General features: G+C 45.4%; 1 protein-coding gene across 1 annotated transcript in view; it reads left to right on the forward strand.

Moving 5' to 3' along the window:
* The first annotated feature begins 10,640 nt into the window (after window positions 1-10,640).
* LOC139245818 (probable ATP-dependent RNA helicase DDX60) overlaps window positions 10,641-19,556 on the forward strand; it is a 124,521-nt gene continuing 115,605 nt past the window's right edge. Inside the window, exons 1-3 of the mRNA XM_070871323.1 lie at window positions 10,641-10,990; window positions 11,177-11,246; window positions 16,981-17,170. Coding sequence (XP_070727424.1) covers window positions 10,783-10,990; window positions 11,177-11,246; window positions 16,981-17,170 — 468 coding nt within the window. The 5' untranslated portion in view covers window positions 10,641-10,782. The remainder of the gene's footprint in view (window positions 10,991-11,176; window positions 11,247-16,980; window positions 17,171-19,556) is intronic.

Consider the following 19,556-nt stretch of genomic DNA (forward strand, 5'->3'; position numbering starts at 1 on the left):
CACAGTCGGTCTCGATCGCTCAGCTCAGCTGTGGGAAGTCGCTGCCTGGAGGCCGTACCCTGTGCGGGGTTTGCCGTTCTCAGTCTCAGCGGCTTCTTCTGCGGAACTGCCTCTTGTTACTTCCTCTTGTTACATAGAAAAATAGAAATCTAGAAAATAGGTGCAGGAGTAGGCCATTCGGCTCTTCAAGCATGCACCACCATTCAATATGATCACGGCTGATCATGCAACTTCAGTACCCCATTCCTGCTTTCTCTCCATACCCCTTGATCCCTTTAGCCATAAGGGCCACATCTAACTTCCTTTTGAATATATCTAACGAACTAGTATCAACAACTTTCTGTGGTAGAGAATTCCACAGCTTCACAATTCTCTGAGTGAAGAAGTTTCTCCTCATCTCGGTCCTAATTGGCTTACCCCTTCTCCTTAGACTGTGACCCCTGGTTCTGGACTTCTCCAACATTGGGAACATTCTTCCTGCATCTAACCTGTCCAATCACATCAGAATTTTACATGATTCGATGAGATCCTTTCTCATTCTTCTAAATTCCAGTGAATATAAGCATAGTCAATCCAGTCTTTCTTCATACGTCAATCCTGCCGTCCCGGGAATCAGTCTGGTGAACCTTCGCTGCACTCACTCAATAGCAAGAATGTCCTTCCTCAAATTAGGAGACCAAAACTGTACACAATATTCAAGGTGTGGCCTCACCAAGGCCCTGTACAACTGCAGTAAGACCTCCCCGCTCCTATATTCGAATCCTCTCGCTATGAAGAGAAACATGCCATTTGCCTTTTTCACTGCCTGCTGTACCTGCATGCCAACTTTCAATGACTGATGTACCATGACATCCAGGTCTCATTGCACCTCCCCTTTTCCTAATCTGTCACCATTCAGATAATGTTCTGCCTTCCTGTTTTTGCCACCAAAGTGGATAACCTCACATTTATCTACATTATACTGCATCTGCCATGCATTTGCCCACTCACCTAACCTGTCCAAGTCACCCTGCAGCCTCTTAGCATCCTCCTCACAGCTCACACTGCCACCCAGCTTAGTGTCATCTGCAAACTTGGAGATATTACGCTCAATTCCTTTGTCCAAATCATTAATGTATATTGTAAATAGCTGGGGTTCCAGCACTGAACCTTGCAGTACTGCACTAATCACTGCCTGCCATTCTGAAAAGGACCCGTTTATTCCTACTCTTTGCTTCCTGTCTGTCAATCAGTTATCTATCCACGTCAATACATTACCCCCAATACCATGTGCTTTAATTTTGCACACTAATCTCTTGTGTGGGATTTTGTCAAAAGCCTTTTGAAAGTCCAAATACACCACATCCACTGGTTCTCCCTTGTCCACCCTACTAGTTACATCCTCTAGAAGATTTGTCAAGCATGATTTCCCTTTCATAAATCCATGCTGACTTGGACTGATCCTGTCACTGCTTTCCAAATGCGTTGCCATTTCATCTTTAATAATTGATTCCAACATTTTCCCCACTACTGATGTCAGGCTAATCGGTCTATAATTATCCATTTTCTCTCTCCCTTCTTTTTTAAAAAGTGGTGTTACATTAGCTTCCCTCCAGTCCATAGGAACTGATCCAGAGTCTGTTGGAAAATGATCGCCAATGCATGCACTATTTCTAGGGCCACTTCCTTAAGTACTCTGGGATGCAGACTATCAGGCCCTGGGGATTTATCGGCCTTCAATCCCATCAATTTCCCTAACACAATTTCCTGACTAATAAGGATTTCCTTCAGTTCCTCCTTCTCGCTAGACCCTCGGTCCCCTAGTATTTCAGAAGCTTATTTGTGTCTTCTTTCGTGAAGGCAGAACCAAATGTATTTGTTCAATTGGTTTGCAATTTTTTTGTTCCCCAGTATAAATTCACCTGATCCTGACTGCAAGGGACCTAACACACTCCTCCACGAATGACCGCGATATTGTCAACCCTGTATACCGCTGCTGGCCGGGATGACCCGCCCATTACCGGCACCGTCACTACAATTCCCATCATTGTATGGTTGGACCGCCCGCAATCTACAGGGACAGGGTAGGCTTCAGAGGCTAAACAAAGCTGGCACGAGCTCAACGAATTGCTATACGGGTGCAGCGCGATGAAATGCTTGTTGCTTAACCATGAAGGGACGCGACCTTGCCTGAGGTCCTCCAGGTTACTGCGGCCCTCGCCCAGCAACCATGCTCCATACAACACACACACCTCATTCCATGCAGCCTGCTCCGAGGCGTTCCTGTCCTCCCGTATCAAATCATTAACAGTTTTAGCATGCCTCTCCAGCTCCGCAACGACCTCCTTTAAATGAACGGTCACTGCCTGGTTCTCATAAAGCTCTGAACCCACCACTGTATTCTCTTCCCCTAGAATCTTACGCAGTTGGTTCATTAACCCAGTAATCTAAATCTGGATTGTACATCTTCCATACTTTTAACAAGACCCGTTCCTGTACTGAACGCTGTGGCTACATCGTTGCAGGTTCCTCTTCTCTGCCTCCCGGACCCCACACTATTCCCAACATTCAGACCATAAAGCTGTTCTTTATCTATATTTCCATAGTCCAGTTCATAAAACTCCTGAAACATCACTTTTAACAGAGCTTCATAAAGCTTCTCTGTCTTCTTTGGGCACCACACAGGCAGATGGACTTCAGTCAGGTTCAGGATCACGGATGCCATGGAGTAGCGCATGTTCTGAAACAAAACTTTGTCAGTGGGATTAACACCAACCCATTCCCGGGACCCCCGGTGGTGGTGGGACACTTATCTACAGTTGTCTGTACCGTCGGGCTTTGGGCGAGGGCTTCCTGGTGTATGAGATGAGCTCTGTGGCGTTGATGGTGTTCAGGGGATTTGGGATCACACAGGAGTCCACAATCCGATCCCAACCAATTCCACCCCCAGCGTCCTGGTATCATCTGCTAAATGCGATCGACACACCTGTTGGGCAGATCGTTTCCGACCCCCACATACACACATAAATCCCATCCTCAGATTCCCGCCACTTAACCCAACACACATTCACTCCTCCCTGAGAACCCGTGATCGTCCGGTACTTGTCGTTATTAGTCTTTCCCGGTCAGCTGTCTGGTCCCCTGTGTCCATGCTCAGTTTCCTGAGCCACCACCACCTTCCCAGTGGAGTGTGTCCCCTACAGCTAAAGCACACCCGCTTACCCTCCGCTACTGTTGTGCGTGCAATAACTGTTAGACGGAGTACCGTTTAACTCCAAGAGGTATGACTTTGGCTCTGCTTTATTAAGGCTCAAAGTGACTAATATACAAAATGGCTGGCCTCTTATACTTGGGCTGCACACCAGTGCGTGCAGCCCAATGGCCTCCAACAGTGACGCCATCTAGTGGCTTGTGATCCCAAAAGTACATACATGACAATACCCCCCTCTGAGATATTAACACAGTCTTTTACAAATTGAGACGTTCCGGTGTTTTACGCGCCCAGGTTGACCGTCTCAGTTCAACTCCAGCTTTGGGTGAGTGTTCAGAATCTGTTGTGGCTGGTGGCTGGGTGGCTGACCTGGTGGGAGTGGCAATGGCCATGTCAAGGATTAAAAGTCCATTTTCATTGAACATGTCAGTGATTGAAAGTCCCGATTCACTGATGACCACTGAGTCCTCTGATGATTGGGGGTCAGTTGGTTGGGCGTCGATTGTCTCTTCCTCCGACTGTTTCGGTTCGTCTGTGTGCCACAGCTTTGTCTGATCCATATGTTTCCTGCATGTTTGCCCATTTTTGAGCTTGACAATAAATACTCTATTGCCCTCCTTGGCCATGACAGTACCAGCGATCCACTTGGGACCCTGACCATGATTCAGAACATATACAGGATCATTTACAGAAATATCGCATGACACAGCTGCGTGATCATGATATCCTTGCTGACTTTGTCTTCTATATTCAACATGACAATTCAAGTCAGGGCGTAAAAAGCTAGCTTGGTCTTAAGACCTCTCTCCATCATTAGTTCAGCAGGCGAGACCCCGGTAAGCGTGTGTGGTCTTGTCCTGTAACTAAGCAGTATGCTAACAGGCGGGTCTGCAGTGATCCTTGGGTTACTCGCTTCATACTCTGCTTTATGATTTGGACAGCACATTCTGCTTGCCCATTGGATGCAGGTTTGAACAGTGCTGACCTTACATGTTTGATAGCATTGAGTTTCATGAACTCTTGAAACTCCTGACTGGTGAAGCATGATCCGTTGTCGCTAACAACGATGTCAGGCAGACCATGTGTCGCGAACATGACACTGAGATTCTCAATGGTAGCTGTGGATGTGCTGGATGAGATGATTATACACTCTATCCACTTCGAATATGCATCCACCACAACTAAAAATATCTTCCCCAGGAAGGGACCTGCAAAGTTTATGTGGATTCTGGACCATGGTTTGGACGGCCATGACCACAGACTCAGTGGCGATTCTGCTGGTGCTTTGCTGAGCTGCATGCAAGTGTTGCACTGATGCACACATGATTCCAGCTCAGATTCAATTCCTGACCACCATACATGAGACCTGGTGATGACTTTCATCATTACAATGCCGGGATGTGTGCTATGTAGCTCACGTACAAATTTCTCTCTCCCTTTCTTGGGCACAACGACACGATTGCCCCACGGTATACAATGCGACTGAATAGACAGTTTGTCTTTGCGACGAATGTAAGGTTTGGTCTCCTCACACATTTGCTTGGGTATGGCAGACCAATCACCTTTGAGGATGCAACTCTTCACCACTGATAAAATCGGGTCCTGGCTGGTCCAGGTCTTAACTTGTTGAGCCGTGACAGGGGTTCCTTCACTCTCAAAAGCACCCATAACTAGCAATAGGTCCGCCGGTTGTGGGCAACGGCAGACAGCTCAAAGCAGCGACACAATTCTCGGTGCCAGGTCTACAGCGAATTACATAATCATTCGCAGATAATGTCAGCGCCCACCTCTGGATGCGGGATGAAGCATTGGTATTGATACCTTCGTTTTCAGAGAACAGTGAAATGTGCGGCTTGTGATCTGTCTCCAGTTCAAACCGAAGACCAAACAGGTACTGATGCATCTTTTTAACCCCATATACACAGGCTAGTGATTCTTTCTCTACCATGCTGTCGGCTCTTTCCGCTTTAGACAAACTTTTTGAAGTATACGCGATTGGTTGAAGTTTACCTGACTCATTAGCTTGTTGGAGTACGCAAACAATTCCATATGACGAAGCATTACAGGCCAATACTAAATATTTACTTGGGTCATAATGTACCAGCAGCTTGTTAGAGCAAAGCAGATTAGTGGCTTTCTCAAAAGCTCTGTCTTGAGATGCACCCCACACCCAGTTGTCGTCTTTTCTTAGCAGCATGTGCAGTGGTTCTAATAGGTGCTAAATTTAGGTAGGAAGTTACCAAAGTAGTTGAGTAGACCCAGGAACAAACGCAGCTCTGTCACATTCTGCGGCTTGGGTGTGTTCTTGATGGCCTTGGTTTTCGTGTCCGTGGGCCTGATACCGTCAGCAGCAATGTTCCTCCTCAGGAATTCGACCTCCGGTGCCTTGAAGACGTACTTCGAGCGTTTCAGTCTGAGTCCCACTTTGTCCAGACGATGTAGAACCTCTTCCAGGTTGTTCAGATGTTCCTCGGAGTCACGACCTGTGATCAGGATGTCATCTTGGAACACGACGGTTCTGGGAACGGACTTCAGTAGACTCTCCATGTTCCTCTGAAATATTGCTGCAGTCGAGCGAATTCCAAAAGGGCACCTGTGATAAATAAACAGTCCTTCTTGTGTGTTAATGCACGTAAGTCTCTTCGACGTCTCGACGAGCTCCTGTGTGATGTAGGCCGACGTCAAGTCCAGTTTGTTGAACGACTCCCCCCCAGCTAGCGTTGCAAACAAGTCATCAGCCTTCAGTAATGGGTACTGATCCTGTTTCGAAACCCTGTCGATCGTAGCCTTGTAGTCTCCACAGATTCTGACTGTGCCATCACTTTTCAGCACAGGAACAATGGGGCTGGCCCATTCATTAAATTCAACCAGTGATATTATCCCTCCACGCTGGAATCTGTCCAGTTTCATTTCGACCTTCTCCCTCATCAAATACGGAACTGCCCGAGCTTTATGATGGACGGGTCTTGCATCCGAGTCCACGTGGATCTGCACCTTGGCTCCCGTGAAGTTGCCGATGCCTGGTTCAAACAGTGAGGGGAACTTGCTCAGTACTTGGGCACATGTATCTTTGTCCGATGACAACGCCTTGATGTCGTTCCAATCGCATCTGTTGTTTTCAAGCCAGTCCCTGCTGAACAGCGTTGGGCCATTGCCTTGGACAATCCATAGCGGTAACTTGTGAACCGCACCGTCATACGAAACCTTAATTGTGGCACTGTCAATCACCGTTATGATTTCTTTGGTGCATGTGCACAACTTGGCATTGATTGGACTCAGCCTGGGCCTCACAACCTTAGTATCCCACAGCTTGTTGAATGTCCTCTGGCTCATTCTCAATTGACTCGCCCGCATGCCCAGTTCCATCGATAACAGCACCCCACTAAATTTCACGTTGATCATTATCAGTTTGCTCTTAGTTAAGATCGAGTACAGTCCATACACTTCCTCCTCTGGTATCTTGGATTGAGTATCTGGATCTGCACTAGTCTGACCATCATCCGCCACGTGGTGTGTCGCAGCACACTTGCTCATCTGCGGGTACTTGCGCTGGAAATGCCCCACTCTTAGACAGCCTTTGCAAATATATTGCTTAAATCGGCACTGCTGGTGCCGGTGATTTCCCCCACAATGCCAACACGAAGAAATTGGATGCATTCCCGCTGGCGGACTTAGGACAGCCACAGGTTTCGCATACGCAGTCGGGTAGGCCCTGCCATGTGCCGCTCTGCCGACCGCCGAATCAATCATATTTGTAGTACTTGCTGAGTTTCGATTTTTCACTGTTATCTGCTTTAGACTTCTATCCGTCGTCATGCGTGACTGAGCGATCGTGGTGGCCCTGTTCAAGTCGAACGTCTCCACCGCCAATAGTTTACGCAGGATCACCTCATTGATGCCGATTACAAAGAAGTCCCGCAGCATGTCTGCCAACACAGCCTCGAACTTACACGGTCCCGCTAGACGTCTCAGGTCGGCAACGAATTCCGCCGCATTCTGGCCCTCTGAGCGAACGTGCGGATAAAATTTGTATCTCGAGATGATGATGCCTTCGTCCGGCTTAAGATGGTCCTGTACCAGTGTACACAATTCTTCATACATCTTCTCTGCTGGACTCACAGGCAGGAGTAGATTCTTTATCAGACCATAAATTTTTGGACCGTAAACCATGAGGACCACCGCCCGGCGCCGATCTGCATCTCCGACCTCCTCCATTTTGTTGGCCACAAAGAATTGGCTCAAACGGCTCTCAAAGTCTGCCCAATCAGCTCCTTCCACAAATCGCTCCAATAATCCAATTGTGCTCATTTTTGCATGTAAAGGTTCTTGTTGCCTCGTTGCCAAATGTTGTGTATGCAATAACTGTTAGACTGAGTACTGTTTAACTCCAAGAGGTATGACCTTGGCTCTGATTTATTAAGGCCCAAAGTAACTAATATACAAGATGGCTGGCCTTTTATACTTGGGCCTTTTATACATGCGCATGCAGTCCAATGGCCTCCAACAGTGACACAATCTAGTGGCTAGTGATCCCAAAAGTACATACATGACAATACCTGTGCGTGAATTCTTTTAACATGGAGTGGCCGTTGCACACCAGCTACTTGACAGAGCAAAGTCTTGATCCAATGGCAAGGGGATCCAAGACAATTGGAGACCATGCTCTGCTGCATGGGCCTAGCACACACACACACACACACACACACACACACAAACACACACACATACATGTTCCTACTGACCCCCTCTCTCCCTCCCTCAGGTCCTCTCTCCCTGGTTTTCAGAGATCACAGTGTGGGTGAGCGTATTAATCTTGGAGCAGCTTGTGAATTTGTCCATAAAATACTGACACTGTACCGGTCCCCCCCGGCTCTAACTCCAGTGCGCTGCTCTCCTGCACTTTTCCCCTCTCTCCCCAGCTGCTCACACTTTGGTCGTTGGTTCTTTACTCGTGATCATGCATATTTTGTCCTCGTGTCCCGACCTCGCTGCTGGCCTCGTGTCTCAGCCTCCCTGCTGGCCTGTGCTGAACCATCCCTGGGTCCTGGCCTCGCTACTAGTCCGTGCTGAACTTTCCCTGGGTCCCGACCTCGCTACTGGCCCATGCTGAACCTTTCCTGAGTCCCGGCCTCGCTACTGGCCCGTGCTGAACATTTCCTGGGCACTCACCACCTGCCAATTCCCGCTGGTCCTCCGATCCTCTCTGCCCGTCAATTCCCACCGGTCCTCCGATCCTCACCGCTTGCCAACTCTCGCAGCCCGCGGCCCCCCCAGCGCTGCTGTAAAAATAATGACATGTTAACAACACACACCATTATGAATGTGCAAATTGGCTAGCAAGTTCAGGGGGTTAAGATATATGCCATGAGTTGTACATTTCCAAAAATGCTGGTTGATATACGCCATTCCGCTTTTTTTTGCATACACGACATCTCGCCTTTAGCCTCCCCTTTATTTTTAATTAGTTGTTGGAGTTGTACATTAATTGCTTACTAAACTCACTGCAAAAAGTTACAGCTGGAACTTAACAGCGTAAGTACCCTTTTAACAACATGAAAATTGTTAACACAATGCCAATTAACCTCTCTGGCGCAGAAAGGAAACAATTGAAACTGTTTAATCTCATTCCTGCATTTAGTAAATTGTAGTTGAGATTCTAAAAATGTAAAATATTTAAATTTTTTCTTACTTTTCCTTTCTGTCTCTCTTAATTCAATCTTTCTTTCCCTCTCTCTGGGTCTCTTTCTGTGCCTAATTTGAAGAGGTGGGCACCGGAGGGTCTGGAGTGCATCCTCCCCCTCCCCTCCAGGAATCAAATTTTAATTTGATTTAAGATTACCATCAAAAGTTTAGTTTGCTTAATGTGTCATTTTTCGTGCTCCCCTTTAATCAGGGGGCGCTTGATTTACAGGTGCAACTTAAAATAGTTGTACCTGATTTGACTCTAATTCACCCATTTTAATTGGCCCTCCTTCACTGTCATTCCACTGTTTCTTTCACAATCCTTAATCTCATTGGTTAAATAGATACATTGTTGGTCCCGCCATTTATTAAGGTCCCAGATGCCCCATTGCCCTTGCCGTGTTGCTATCAGCTTGCATTTCCAGCAAGTTACACCGCAATAGAATTTTGAGCTGAGGAAAAGTCTAACTAATGGCATACGCCACGAAATGCCCTGATCCAGCAAGATCTGACCCTTTTCATTATCTAAGGGGGCACTTCCTCAATTTGTGGTTACACTTTGCACCAATCTTTAAATCATTGGTCACAGAGTGAGCAGATCGGAGAACCTCCTGTTATGTCTGCTCCTGAGCCTAATGAAGTCTCCATATATGGCCCCACGCTATCTTTGTAACTTCCTTCAGCTCTACAACTCTCCGCCATCTCTGTACTCCTCCAATTCTGGCCTCCTGTACAGCCCCGATTTTCATCACTGCACCATTGGCGGCCATACTTTCAGCTGCCTGTGTCCTAAGCTCTGGACCTCCTTCCCTAAAGCTCTTCGCCTCTTTCTCGTCCTTTAAAGTGCTCCTTAAGACCTGTCATGTATGTAGACCGTGTTAACTAACTGTATAGTCACATAAGGTGTGCCACCAGAGGCACTGCGGTGGGAGACCTGAGGGTCACCTGCATAGTGTGCAGGGCCCAGTATAAAAGGCTGCCCACCATGCTTGTGTCTCACTCTGGAGTTACAATAAATGGGACGAAGGTCACAACAGCTCAACTACAATACTAGACCTTGTGGAGTCATTCATAAGAGTATTAAAGACATAACAAAAGCTATCTCTTTGACCAAGCTTTTGGTCACCTGTCCTTATGTGGCTTGATGTCAAGTTTTGTTTGATAACACTCCCATGAATGCCTTGGGACATTTTATTACATTAAAGGCTCTATATAAGTGCAAGTTGTTGTTGTCCAGTATGCGCAAGATCACTGAGTATGGTCACTTGTCTGCTTGCCCATTTTTAGATCTCTAGTATGCACGCACCTTGATGCCCACAGAACATAAACATGCAGTGTCTACTAGATTGCTTGATGTTTTCCATGACCAGTGGGCACTGCAGAAATCAACTGATTTATTGGGGCACACCTTGTTATGATTATGAGATAACATTGACACAAATTTTGTTTTAGTTTGGATGGACATAGCTCAGTGGTGTCTTCCTAAAAGAAAGGGACTGCTTGTGAATCTCCTGATACCACCCTGGACAAAAACAGGGCTCTGCCACTTATTTTTTTGCAATGGAAATGCATTCTCTTTGCAGCAGGAAGATGATGGTGCTGGATGACGAGTGCACACTATCTGGAATTAAAAATAAAAGTGAACTCTTGTTTTCAGCACTGACACTTATGGCTCCAAATCGAAATGTTTAAAAAAAATGAGTGATGGAATTGGTTTTATTGTAATGAGGCGGGGAGAGGAGGAGATTGTGGCCAGTGATGTATGTGGATGAGACGAGTACAGGCTCTGACGCTGCTGCGCACAGCCCACCCCAGCACTCGGTCCGACAGACAGAGCCCAGCTCAGCTCAGCTCAGCTGAAGCCTTCACTCAGAGACACAGCGAGCAGGCCCGGCACATTTACCGTCCCGATGGCTTCAGGCGACGCCGACCTCGACCCCATGGAGGGCAGCAGCGGCTTCAGCAGCGACTCCGAGTCGGAGGCCGGGAGCTCGGAGGAGCTGGAAGACGAGGAGGAGCAGGAGGAGGCCTTCTCCGACCTGTCGGACGACGAGCAGATGCTCGACATGGAGAACTCGGAGCTGCCAGGCCCGGAGATGGACGCCGAACTGCCGCCCGGTAACCGCTCACTTTCTCTCTTCTGTGGCGCCGGCTTTTCGCAGGCGGCCTTTCAAACCATGCTCAATTTAAGGGGAGCCAGCCTGCACTGATCGTAAAATAATCTTGTATTTTCGGGAACGAAGGGTGAGGGGAAGGTGTTTTACATCTTAATTAAAAAATGGCTTTTCTCTTTTTCTGGGGCAGATCTGCAGAGGCACGTGAAATTCCTCAATGCCATGTCCAACATCTTGCTGACCAAACTTTCCAAGGCCGAGTGAGTAAGGTTTTCATTGACTCGCTAATATGCGGCAGCGAGTTAATCGTGTTGTGAGGTTGATTTTGTAAAGCGGGAAAGATTAGCGATGCCCAACAATTAAGATTATTCCAATTAAACAAAGCTCAGAATGGTCTATCGTTTTTTTTGGTAATTTAAAGAGAAAACCACATCCGACTGTTGAAATCTCCAGTCGAGGCGAAGGTGCCCCTTGGAGTTGTTCGCAGTTCGAGGCTGCTGGCGGCCGCATGCTTGGCCACATTTCAAAATGGATATTTGCTCTGTTTAAAAAAAAGGGTGTTTGCGGAAGCGGTGGATCAAACCAAAGGCAGGGAGCTCGTGATTTGAGAAACTGATCGCAATTCGGTCTATCTGCCCCAACACTGCTATTTGATTATTCTAAATTGTGGCATTATCGTCACTTTGATAATTAAGGAGGGAGGGAGGAACAATGCAACAATTTCAAATTCTCAACCCCTGGTTCCTCAATTGGTTTGTAACACTTTTTAAAAAAAAAGTTACACATTTTTACATTGTGAATGTGGGGGATATCTCATGACAAAAGGACATACAGGCTAAGTGAGTGGGCAAAAATTTGGCAGATGGAGTATAATGTTGGTAAGTGTGAGGTCATGCACTTTGGCAGAAAAAAAATCAAAGAGCAAGTTATTACTTAAATGGAGAAAGATTGCAAAGTGCTGCAGTACAGCGGGACCTGGGGGTACTTGTGCATGAAACACAAAAGGATAGTATGCAGGTACAGCAAGTGATCAGGAAGGCCAATGGTATCTTGGCCTTTATTGCAAAGGGGATGGAGTATCAAAGCAGGGAAGTCTTGCTACAGTTATACAAGGTATTGGTGAGGCCACACCTGGAATACGGCATGTAGTTTTTGTTCCCATATTTATGAAAGGATATACTTGCTTTGAAGGCAGTTCAGAGAAGTTTCATTAGGTTGATTCTGGGGATGAAAGGTTGAGTAGGTTGGGCCTCTACTCATTGGAATTCAGAAGAATAAAAGGTGATCTTACTGAAATGTATAAGATTATGAGGGGGCTTGACAGGGTGGATGCAGAGAGGATGTTTCCACTGGTGGGAGAGACTAGAACTAAAGGGCATGATCTTAGAATAAGGGGCTGCCCATTTAAAACAGAGATGAGGAGAAATTTCTTAGGGTTGTAAATCTGGAATTCGCTGCCTCAGAGCTGTGGAAGCTGGGACATTGAATAAATTTAAGACAGAAATAGACAGTTTCTTGAACGATAAGGGGTTATGGGGAGCGGGCAGGGAAGTGGAGCTCAGTCCATGATCAGATCAGCCATGATCTTATTGAATGGCAGAGCAGGCTCGAGGGGCCATATGCCCTACCCCTGTTACTATTTCTTATGTTCTTATGATAGCTTGGTAGTGGAGGGCTGCAACAAAACCATTTTCAAAGCATAAGTGAATCTCAGTTTGCCAAGATTAGTTTTTTAATGGTTTTTCCATGCTCTCGGTGACGAGACTCAAGGAGATCATCTGTATTTTAACTCTCATCTACCTGTCTTGTTCCGCAACCCTTAATATCCTTGCCTAACGCTTAACTCACTCAGTTTTGATATTTTCAATTTACTTAGCCTCAACAGCTTTTTTAAGAAGAGAATTCCAGATTTTCACAACCCATCGTGTGCAGAAGTGTTCCCTGACATCACCCCTGTGTGACTTCACTTCAATTTTAAGGTTATACAGGTGCAACGTCCAAGATCCGGAATGGTGGGGTCGTCCGGAAAATGTTCTGAAATCCGGACTCGGCCACCCGACCTCCCCCATCGCAGCCCGACCGTGCCTGGCTTTCCCCGGCCTGAGCTCCGGTCACGTGGCCTCCCCTCGCCTCGCCTCGCCTCACCCCGACCTTGCCTGGCCTTCCCCCACTCCGACCCGAACTCCGGCTGCCCGACCTCGCCTGGCCTCCCCCCTGGCCTCGGTCCGACCGGCGTCCCCTACCTACCTTTCTCGGCCCCAGGCATAGATGTTTCGGAAATATCTGTACCCCTTCATTCTGGACTCTACCACCAGAGGAAATAGTTTCTCTCTCTACCCTAGCAAAGCTTTTAATTATCTTAAACTCCTCAAGAATACAACCCTTGTCTATGTAATCTGTCCTCATAATTTAACCCTTTTAGCCCCGGTATCATTTCTGGTGAATCTGCGCTGCACCCCTTCCAAGACCAATATATCATTCCTGGGCTGAGGTGCCGAGAACTGAAAGGTATTCTAAATGGGGTCTAACCAGAGCACATGTAAGTGAAACATAACTTCCACCCAGAGGGGGAAAAGGTAGGGCAACTAAAGCCAGAGCTTCCCAGATGACAAAAGAGATAGAAAGAAAGGCTTGCATTTATATAGCACCTTTCACCACCACTGGATGTCTTGAAGCGCTTTACAGCCAATGAAGTACTTTTGAAGTGTCGTCACTGTTGTAATATGGGAATAGAGTAAAATGAAGCAGAAAAAGAGCATGTATAACAGATGTCAGGTTGAGATTATAAGTGAGAATGAGGATGTATACAGAAAGTTCAGAGAGGAAACGACAAAGAAAATAAGATGGGCAAAGAGAGAATGAGAATAGATCAGCAGCTAACAAAAAGGGAATTCAAAAGTCTAATATAGGCATATAAATAAGAAACGGGTAGTAAGAGGAGGAGTGTGGCCGATCTAGGGACGAAAAAGGAGACCCATGCATGGAGGCAGAGGACATGGCTGAGGTACGAAATGAGTACTTTGTATCTGTCGTCACCAAGGAAGAAGATGCTGCCAACGTCATAGTGAAAGAGGAGGTAATGGAGATATTGGATGATAAAAATTGATAGAGGACATAACAGAAAGGATGTCTGTACTTAAAGTTAATAAGTCACCAGGACCGGATGGGATGTATCCTTGGATGCTGAGGGCGGTTAAGGAGGAAATCTTGGAGGTATTGGCCATAATCTTCAAATCCTCCTTGGATACGGAGGTGGTGCCAGAGGACTAGAGAATTGCATATGTTACACCCATGTTCAAAAAAGGGTGCAAGGATGAACCCAGGAACTACAGGTCAGTCAGTTTCACTTCGGTAGTGGGGAAACTTTTAGAAATGATAATTAGGGACAAAGTTAATGGTCACTTGGACAACTGTGGATTAATTACGGTAAGCCAGCAAAGAATTGTTAAAGGTTGATGTATATATGGACTTCCAAAAGACGTTTGATAAAGTGCCACATAATAGGCTTACCAGCAAAATTGAAACCCATGAAATAAAAGGGATAGAGGCAGCATGGATATGAAAATAGTCAAGTGACAGGAAACCCAGAGTAGTGGGGAATGGTTGTTTGCCAGACTGGAGGAATGAATACAGTGGGGTTACCCAGGTGTCGCTACAAGGACCACAGCTTTTCTTGATGTATATTAATGACTTGGACTTGAGTGAACAGGGCACGATTTGAAATTTGCAGATGACACAAAACTTGGATGTATAATGAACAGTGAGGAGGATAGTGATAGACTTCAAAAAGACATACAGGCTGGTGAAATGGGCAGATGAAATTTAACAGAGAGTGCAAAGTGATAGATTTTGGTAGGAAGAATGAGGAGAGGCAATCTAAACAAAAGGGTACAATCCTAAAGGGGCTGCATGAACAAAGAGACCTAGTGGTATATGTGTACAAATTGTTGAAGGTGGCAGGGCAGGTTGAGAGAGTGGTTAAAACATACGGGATCCTGAGCTCTATCAATAGAGGCATAGAGTCCAAAAGCAAGGAAGTTATGATGAACCTTAAAGAACACTGGTTTGGCCTCAATTGCAGCATTGTGTCTAATTTAGACACTGCAATTTAGGAAGGATGTGAAGGCCTTAGAGAAGGTGCAGAAAAGATTTACGAGAATGATTCCAGGGATGAGGGACTTCAGTTACGTGGATAGAGTAGATAAGCTGGAATTGTTCTCCTTCGAGCACAAAAGGCTGATAGAAGATTTGATAGTGGTATTCAAAATTATGATGGGTCCAGATAGAGTAGATAGAGAGAAACTGTTCCCATTGGCGGTAAGGGTTGAGAACCAGAGGACACAGAGTTAAGGTGATTGGCAGAAGAACCAAAGGTGACATGAGGAAAAACATTTTTAGTGATTAGGATCTGGAATGCAGTGCCTGAAAGGGTGGTGGAGGCAGACTCAATCCTGGCTTTCAAAAGGAAACTGGATAAGTACCTGAAGGAAAAAAAAATTGCAAGGCCACGGTGAAATGGTGGGGGAGTGGGACTAGCTGAAGTGCTCTTCGAGAGCTGAAACGGGTTGAATGACCTCCTGTGCTCTAACCATTCTATGATATCCCAACCCGTTTAAGATAAAGACCAACATTCCATTTGCCTTTTTAATTTTCTTTTGTACCTGTCCGCTAGCTTTTAGTGATTTCTGATCTTGGACCCCACAGTCTCTCTGGTTCTCCACAGTTCCTAGCTTCTCACCATTTAGAAAATACTTTGATCTTTCATTCTTGGGTCCAAAGTGGATAACCCACCATATTGAACTCCATCTGCCACAGCTTTACCCGTTCACTTATCAACATTCCGTTGCACTGTTCTGTCCCCATCTACACAGATCCTTGGGGACACCACTCGTCTCATCCTGCCAATTTGAATGTGTAACCTTTATCCCTACTCTCTGTCTCCTACATCCTAACCAATTCCCTACCCACGTCAATAAGTTGCCTCCAATTCCATGTGCTCTAATTTTTGTTGACGGTCTTTTTTGTGGAACCTTAGTGGGCCGTAAATTGTGGCCTCTCCAGGTGTACGCACGTGCCCGAAGAGGCCTTTGCAAGTTCTGGGTTTAGGCGGCAGTGCGCATGCGCCTAAACCTGACACTTGCGATTATGTAAAAATTTATTTTGACAGATCGCATGCATCCCCGGGAGAAGGGCCTTCGTGGGCAGAGATTTGAGCTATTTGCCCAACCTCCTGCCAGCGAATGTCCTTAAAACTCTTGCGCCTGGTAAAAGCAGGTGTAAGACCTTTTACCAGCGCAAGAGTTTTAAAAGAGAAAAAATACATTTTGACAAATTTTTATATTTAAAAACACTGTCCATTAAGATAAGTTTATTTTTTTAACACTATTAAAACATATTAAAAACAATTTAAAAAACATTTTAAAAAAAAATTTAAAAATTCTAAAATTTTTAATATGAATTTTAAATAAGTGAGGTGTTAAATTTATGTATCGTGTTTTCTTTGTTTTTGGGAGTATTCCCATTCATAGTAAAGGGAGCCCCCCAGAAACGGAACTCACCATTACTATCAATGGGAAAATTACATTTCCATTGGTGGTCCAGATCCACGTGATCCCAGAATGCACGTGCGCTCCTGGGATGCGCGGGTCTCTGCGCTGGGCTGCACATCTGGCCCTCAGAGCAGAAGTGTTCATTCCTCGAGGACCACAAGGTATTTTCATATTTTTTTGTGGCCGGAGGCATTCGTCCATGGGAAGCTTCCGACTGCAATTTCTGGGCCATTGAATGTCTAACATCCATAGACACTCCCTTATCTACCACATTAGTTACCTCTTCTAAAAATTCAACTACCGGTAGGTTGGATAGACTTGCCCTTTTACAACTCCTCTCTTTGATCAGTTCATATTTGTCAGTGCTCAGTCACTCTGTCCCTAGAATTCACAAGATTTAAGTTATTTTATTTTCTGTTTGTAAAGCTGTTAACTTTTCTTACAGGTGTACCAGCTTGCTACATGACTCAGTGGAGTCTGAATTTTTTGTAATCGATGGGGATTCATTAATGATTGAGCACGTACTAAATAGTACCTTTTGTGAGGGGCAGAATTTGCACTTTTTCTATTTGGTGGAACGATTTTTATTTGACATCACTCAAAAAGGAGCAAAATATGTAGTCGTGTTCTTCAAGGTATGTAACAATGATTCTTCATCTAGTCAGAGGGAGAAAATTGTGATGCATTATGAAATAAATTTCAGAAGGAGCTTTTTACCTCTGTAAGGGTAATTTTGCATTGCTATGTAATTGATTAGATTAGAATGTGATGTAAAAGCACTCCCCGGTGGTGCAGGGACCTACGTGAAGGGCAACTGAATCTTGAAATCCTTCCAGTTGAAGAAAGAGCTTGCATTTATATAGCATCTTTAATAACATCAAGACATCCCAAGGTACTTCACTGAAAGTATTTTGAAATATACTGTTGTCTTGGGAAATGCAGCAGCTAATTTGAGCACAGCCAGGACCCAAAAACAATCTGTCTTAGTGGTGATTCCAAGACATCAGGTGAACTCCCCTGCTCCTCAGTCGTGCCATGGGATATTTTACATCCACCTGAAAGATTTAACATATCTTCCGAACAACACCTCCATGAGTGCAACAATCTCTCAATGCTACACTGAAGTGTCAGCCTGGATCATGTGCTCAAGTGTCTGGAATGCAATGAGTGATACCACTAAGCCAAGAATTCTATCACTGAGCCAAGGATGAAACTATTGTAAAGGAAGTCTTCAAGTTTACTCTTGTTACTTGATTAAATTGAATGGAGTTAATACCAATGCGTCTGCAGTTGACTTCCCCATTTTGAATATGGTACCAGTCTACTTGTACACCCTAGTGTCCAGTGACTCTTTTTCATAATGATAGTCAGTGCTTCACAACTTTCCCTAATTTCTCTTAACACTCTGGGATAAATACTATCTCATGGTGAGGGCAGGGGAGACTTTAGCCTTTCGAGGACTTTCAATTTATTTCTATCATTGTGCTTTGTTTTATTTGTGTTAACTCCGTTTGAGAAGGGCATGTTCTTGTCTTACCTGATGGATTACTTCCATCAGAATATTTAGTATTTTCTATTCTTTCTCAGTTTCAAGCCTGTTTACATTCTTCCCTCATCACTGACTGTGACTTGCTTATTGTATGAATGAATCTTTGCAATTGTGTTTAGCCTCTGCTGTTATGTTTTTTTTTCTACGACTATCTGCCCAATTTTATCATCCTATTCCACATTTTTCTGCATTTTTATTACATTAGTTCAAGTGTTTCCTCCACCTTTCATCCTTGGGATTTGTAGAGATCCCTCTGCACTTCAGTTTTCATTTGTTAATCCATTTAACGTCACATTCGTTTAGTCTGAGTATGTTGATTGGTTTTAGAAATGTATTGATCCTGCATACTCAGCATTTTATTTTTAAAGGTGTTTCATTTGTCCTCTACTGAGCATCCTATCTCAATCCATTTGCTTTAGTGGTTTCCTCATTTCCTTGAATTTATCCCTTTTTAATGTTGTATATCTGACTCCAGGTCTTGGGGTATTTCTGACTTTGTGATCACATTATACTTGTTTGCATTCTGTAGTCGCTGTTCCCTAGGACTGATGATGACTTCTGCAGGTTGTTGTAATCTTTATCTTTTACCCAACATAAATTTGGGGAAAAAGAAGTGAAAAATATTTTGAGTCCGAAATACCCAAGTGTTCTGCCCCCTCCTTGGTTGCTCCAGTTCCCTGGAATTTCTAATTTGCCGTAAATGTGGTGGAACCTCTGCCACTCCTTACAAGTCTCATGTTGTAGGGGTGGTGACTTGGTACTGCAGGAATACCTACTACCCTGGGTCAGGCAAGATCTGTGTATCTGTAGAGGCTGTCGTGCAGGATTTTCTTGCAACATGGAGCAGGCGGCGGCGAGAGATACACCTGTAGTATCACTTGCACCTGCCTGCCTCATGCAAGTTAGGCAGCTTCCCACCGACCCCATACTCTGGTGGGATCAGCGTTGGGAGTGCACCAGCAAGCGCAATTCTGTGGTAGACGACATAAGGAACTTTGGCCCCTATTTCTGCCATCTCCAGCGTGATCCCACCAACAAACACATCTTCCCCTTCCCCTCTCCTTTCAGCATTCCGAAGGGACTGTTCCCTCTGCGACACCCTGGCCCACTCCTCAATAACCCCCTCCCCTTCCCACGGCACCTCCTTCCCATGCAAGCGCAGGCGATGCAACATCTGCCCTTTTTACCTCCTCCATACCCACTGTCCAGGGTCCCAAACACTCTTTCCAGGTGAAACAGCGATTTACTTGTTGTACTTTCAATTTAGTATACTATATTTGCTGCTCACAATGTGGTATCTTCTACATTGGGGAGACCAAACACAGATTGGGTGACCGCTTTGCAGAACACCTCCGTTCAGTCCGTAAGCGTGACCCAGAGCTTTAATTAAAGCCTGTCTTTAATTCTCTGCTCCACTCCCACTCTGATCTCTCCATCCTCGGACTCTTGCACTGTTCCAATGAAGCTCAACG

This window comes from Pristiophorus japonicus, chromosome 2, assembly GCF_044704955.1.
Source record: "Pristiophorus japonicus isolate sPriJap1 chromosome 2, sPriJap1.hap1, whole genome shotgun sequence".
Classification (NCBI taxonomy): Eukaryota; Metazoa; Chordata; class Chondrichthyes; family Pristiophoridae; genus Pristiophorus; species Pristiophorus japonicus.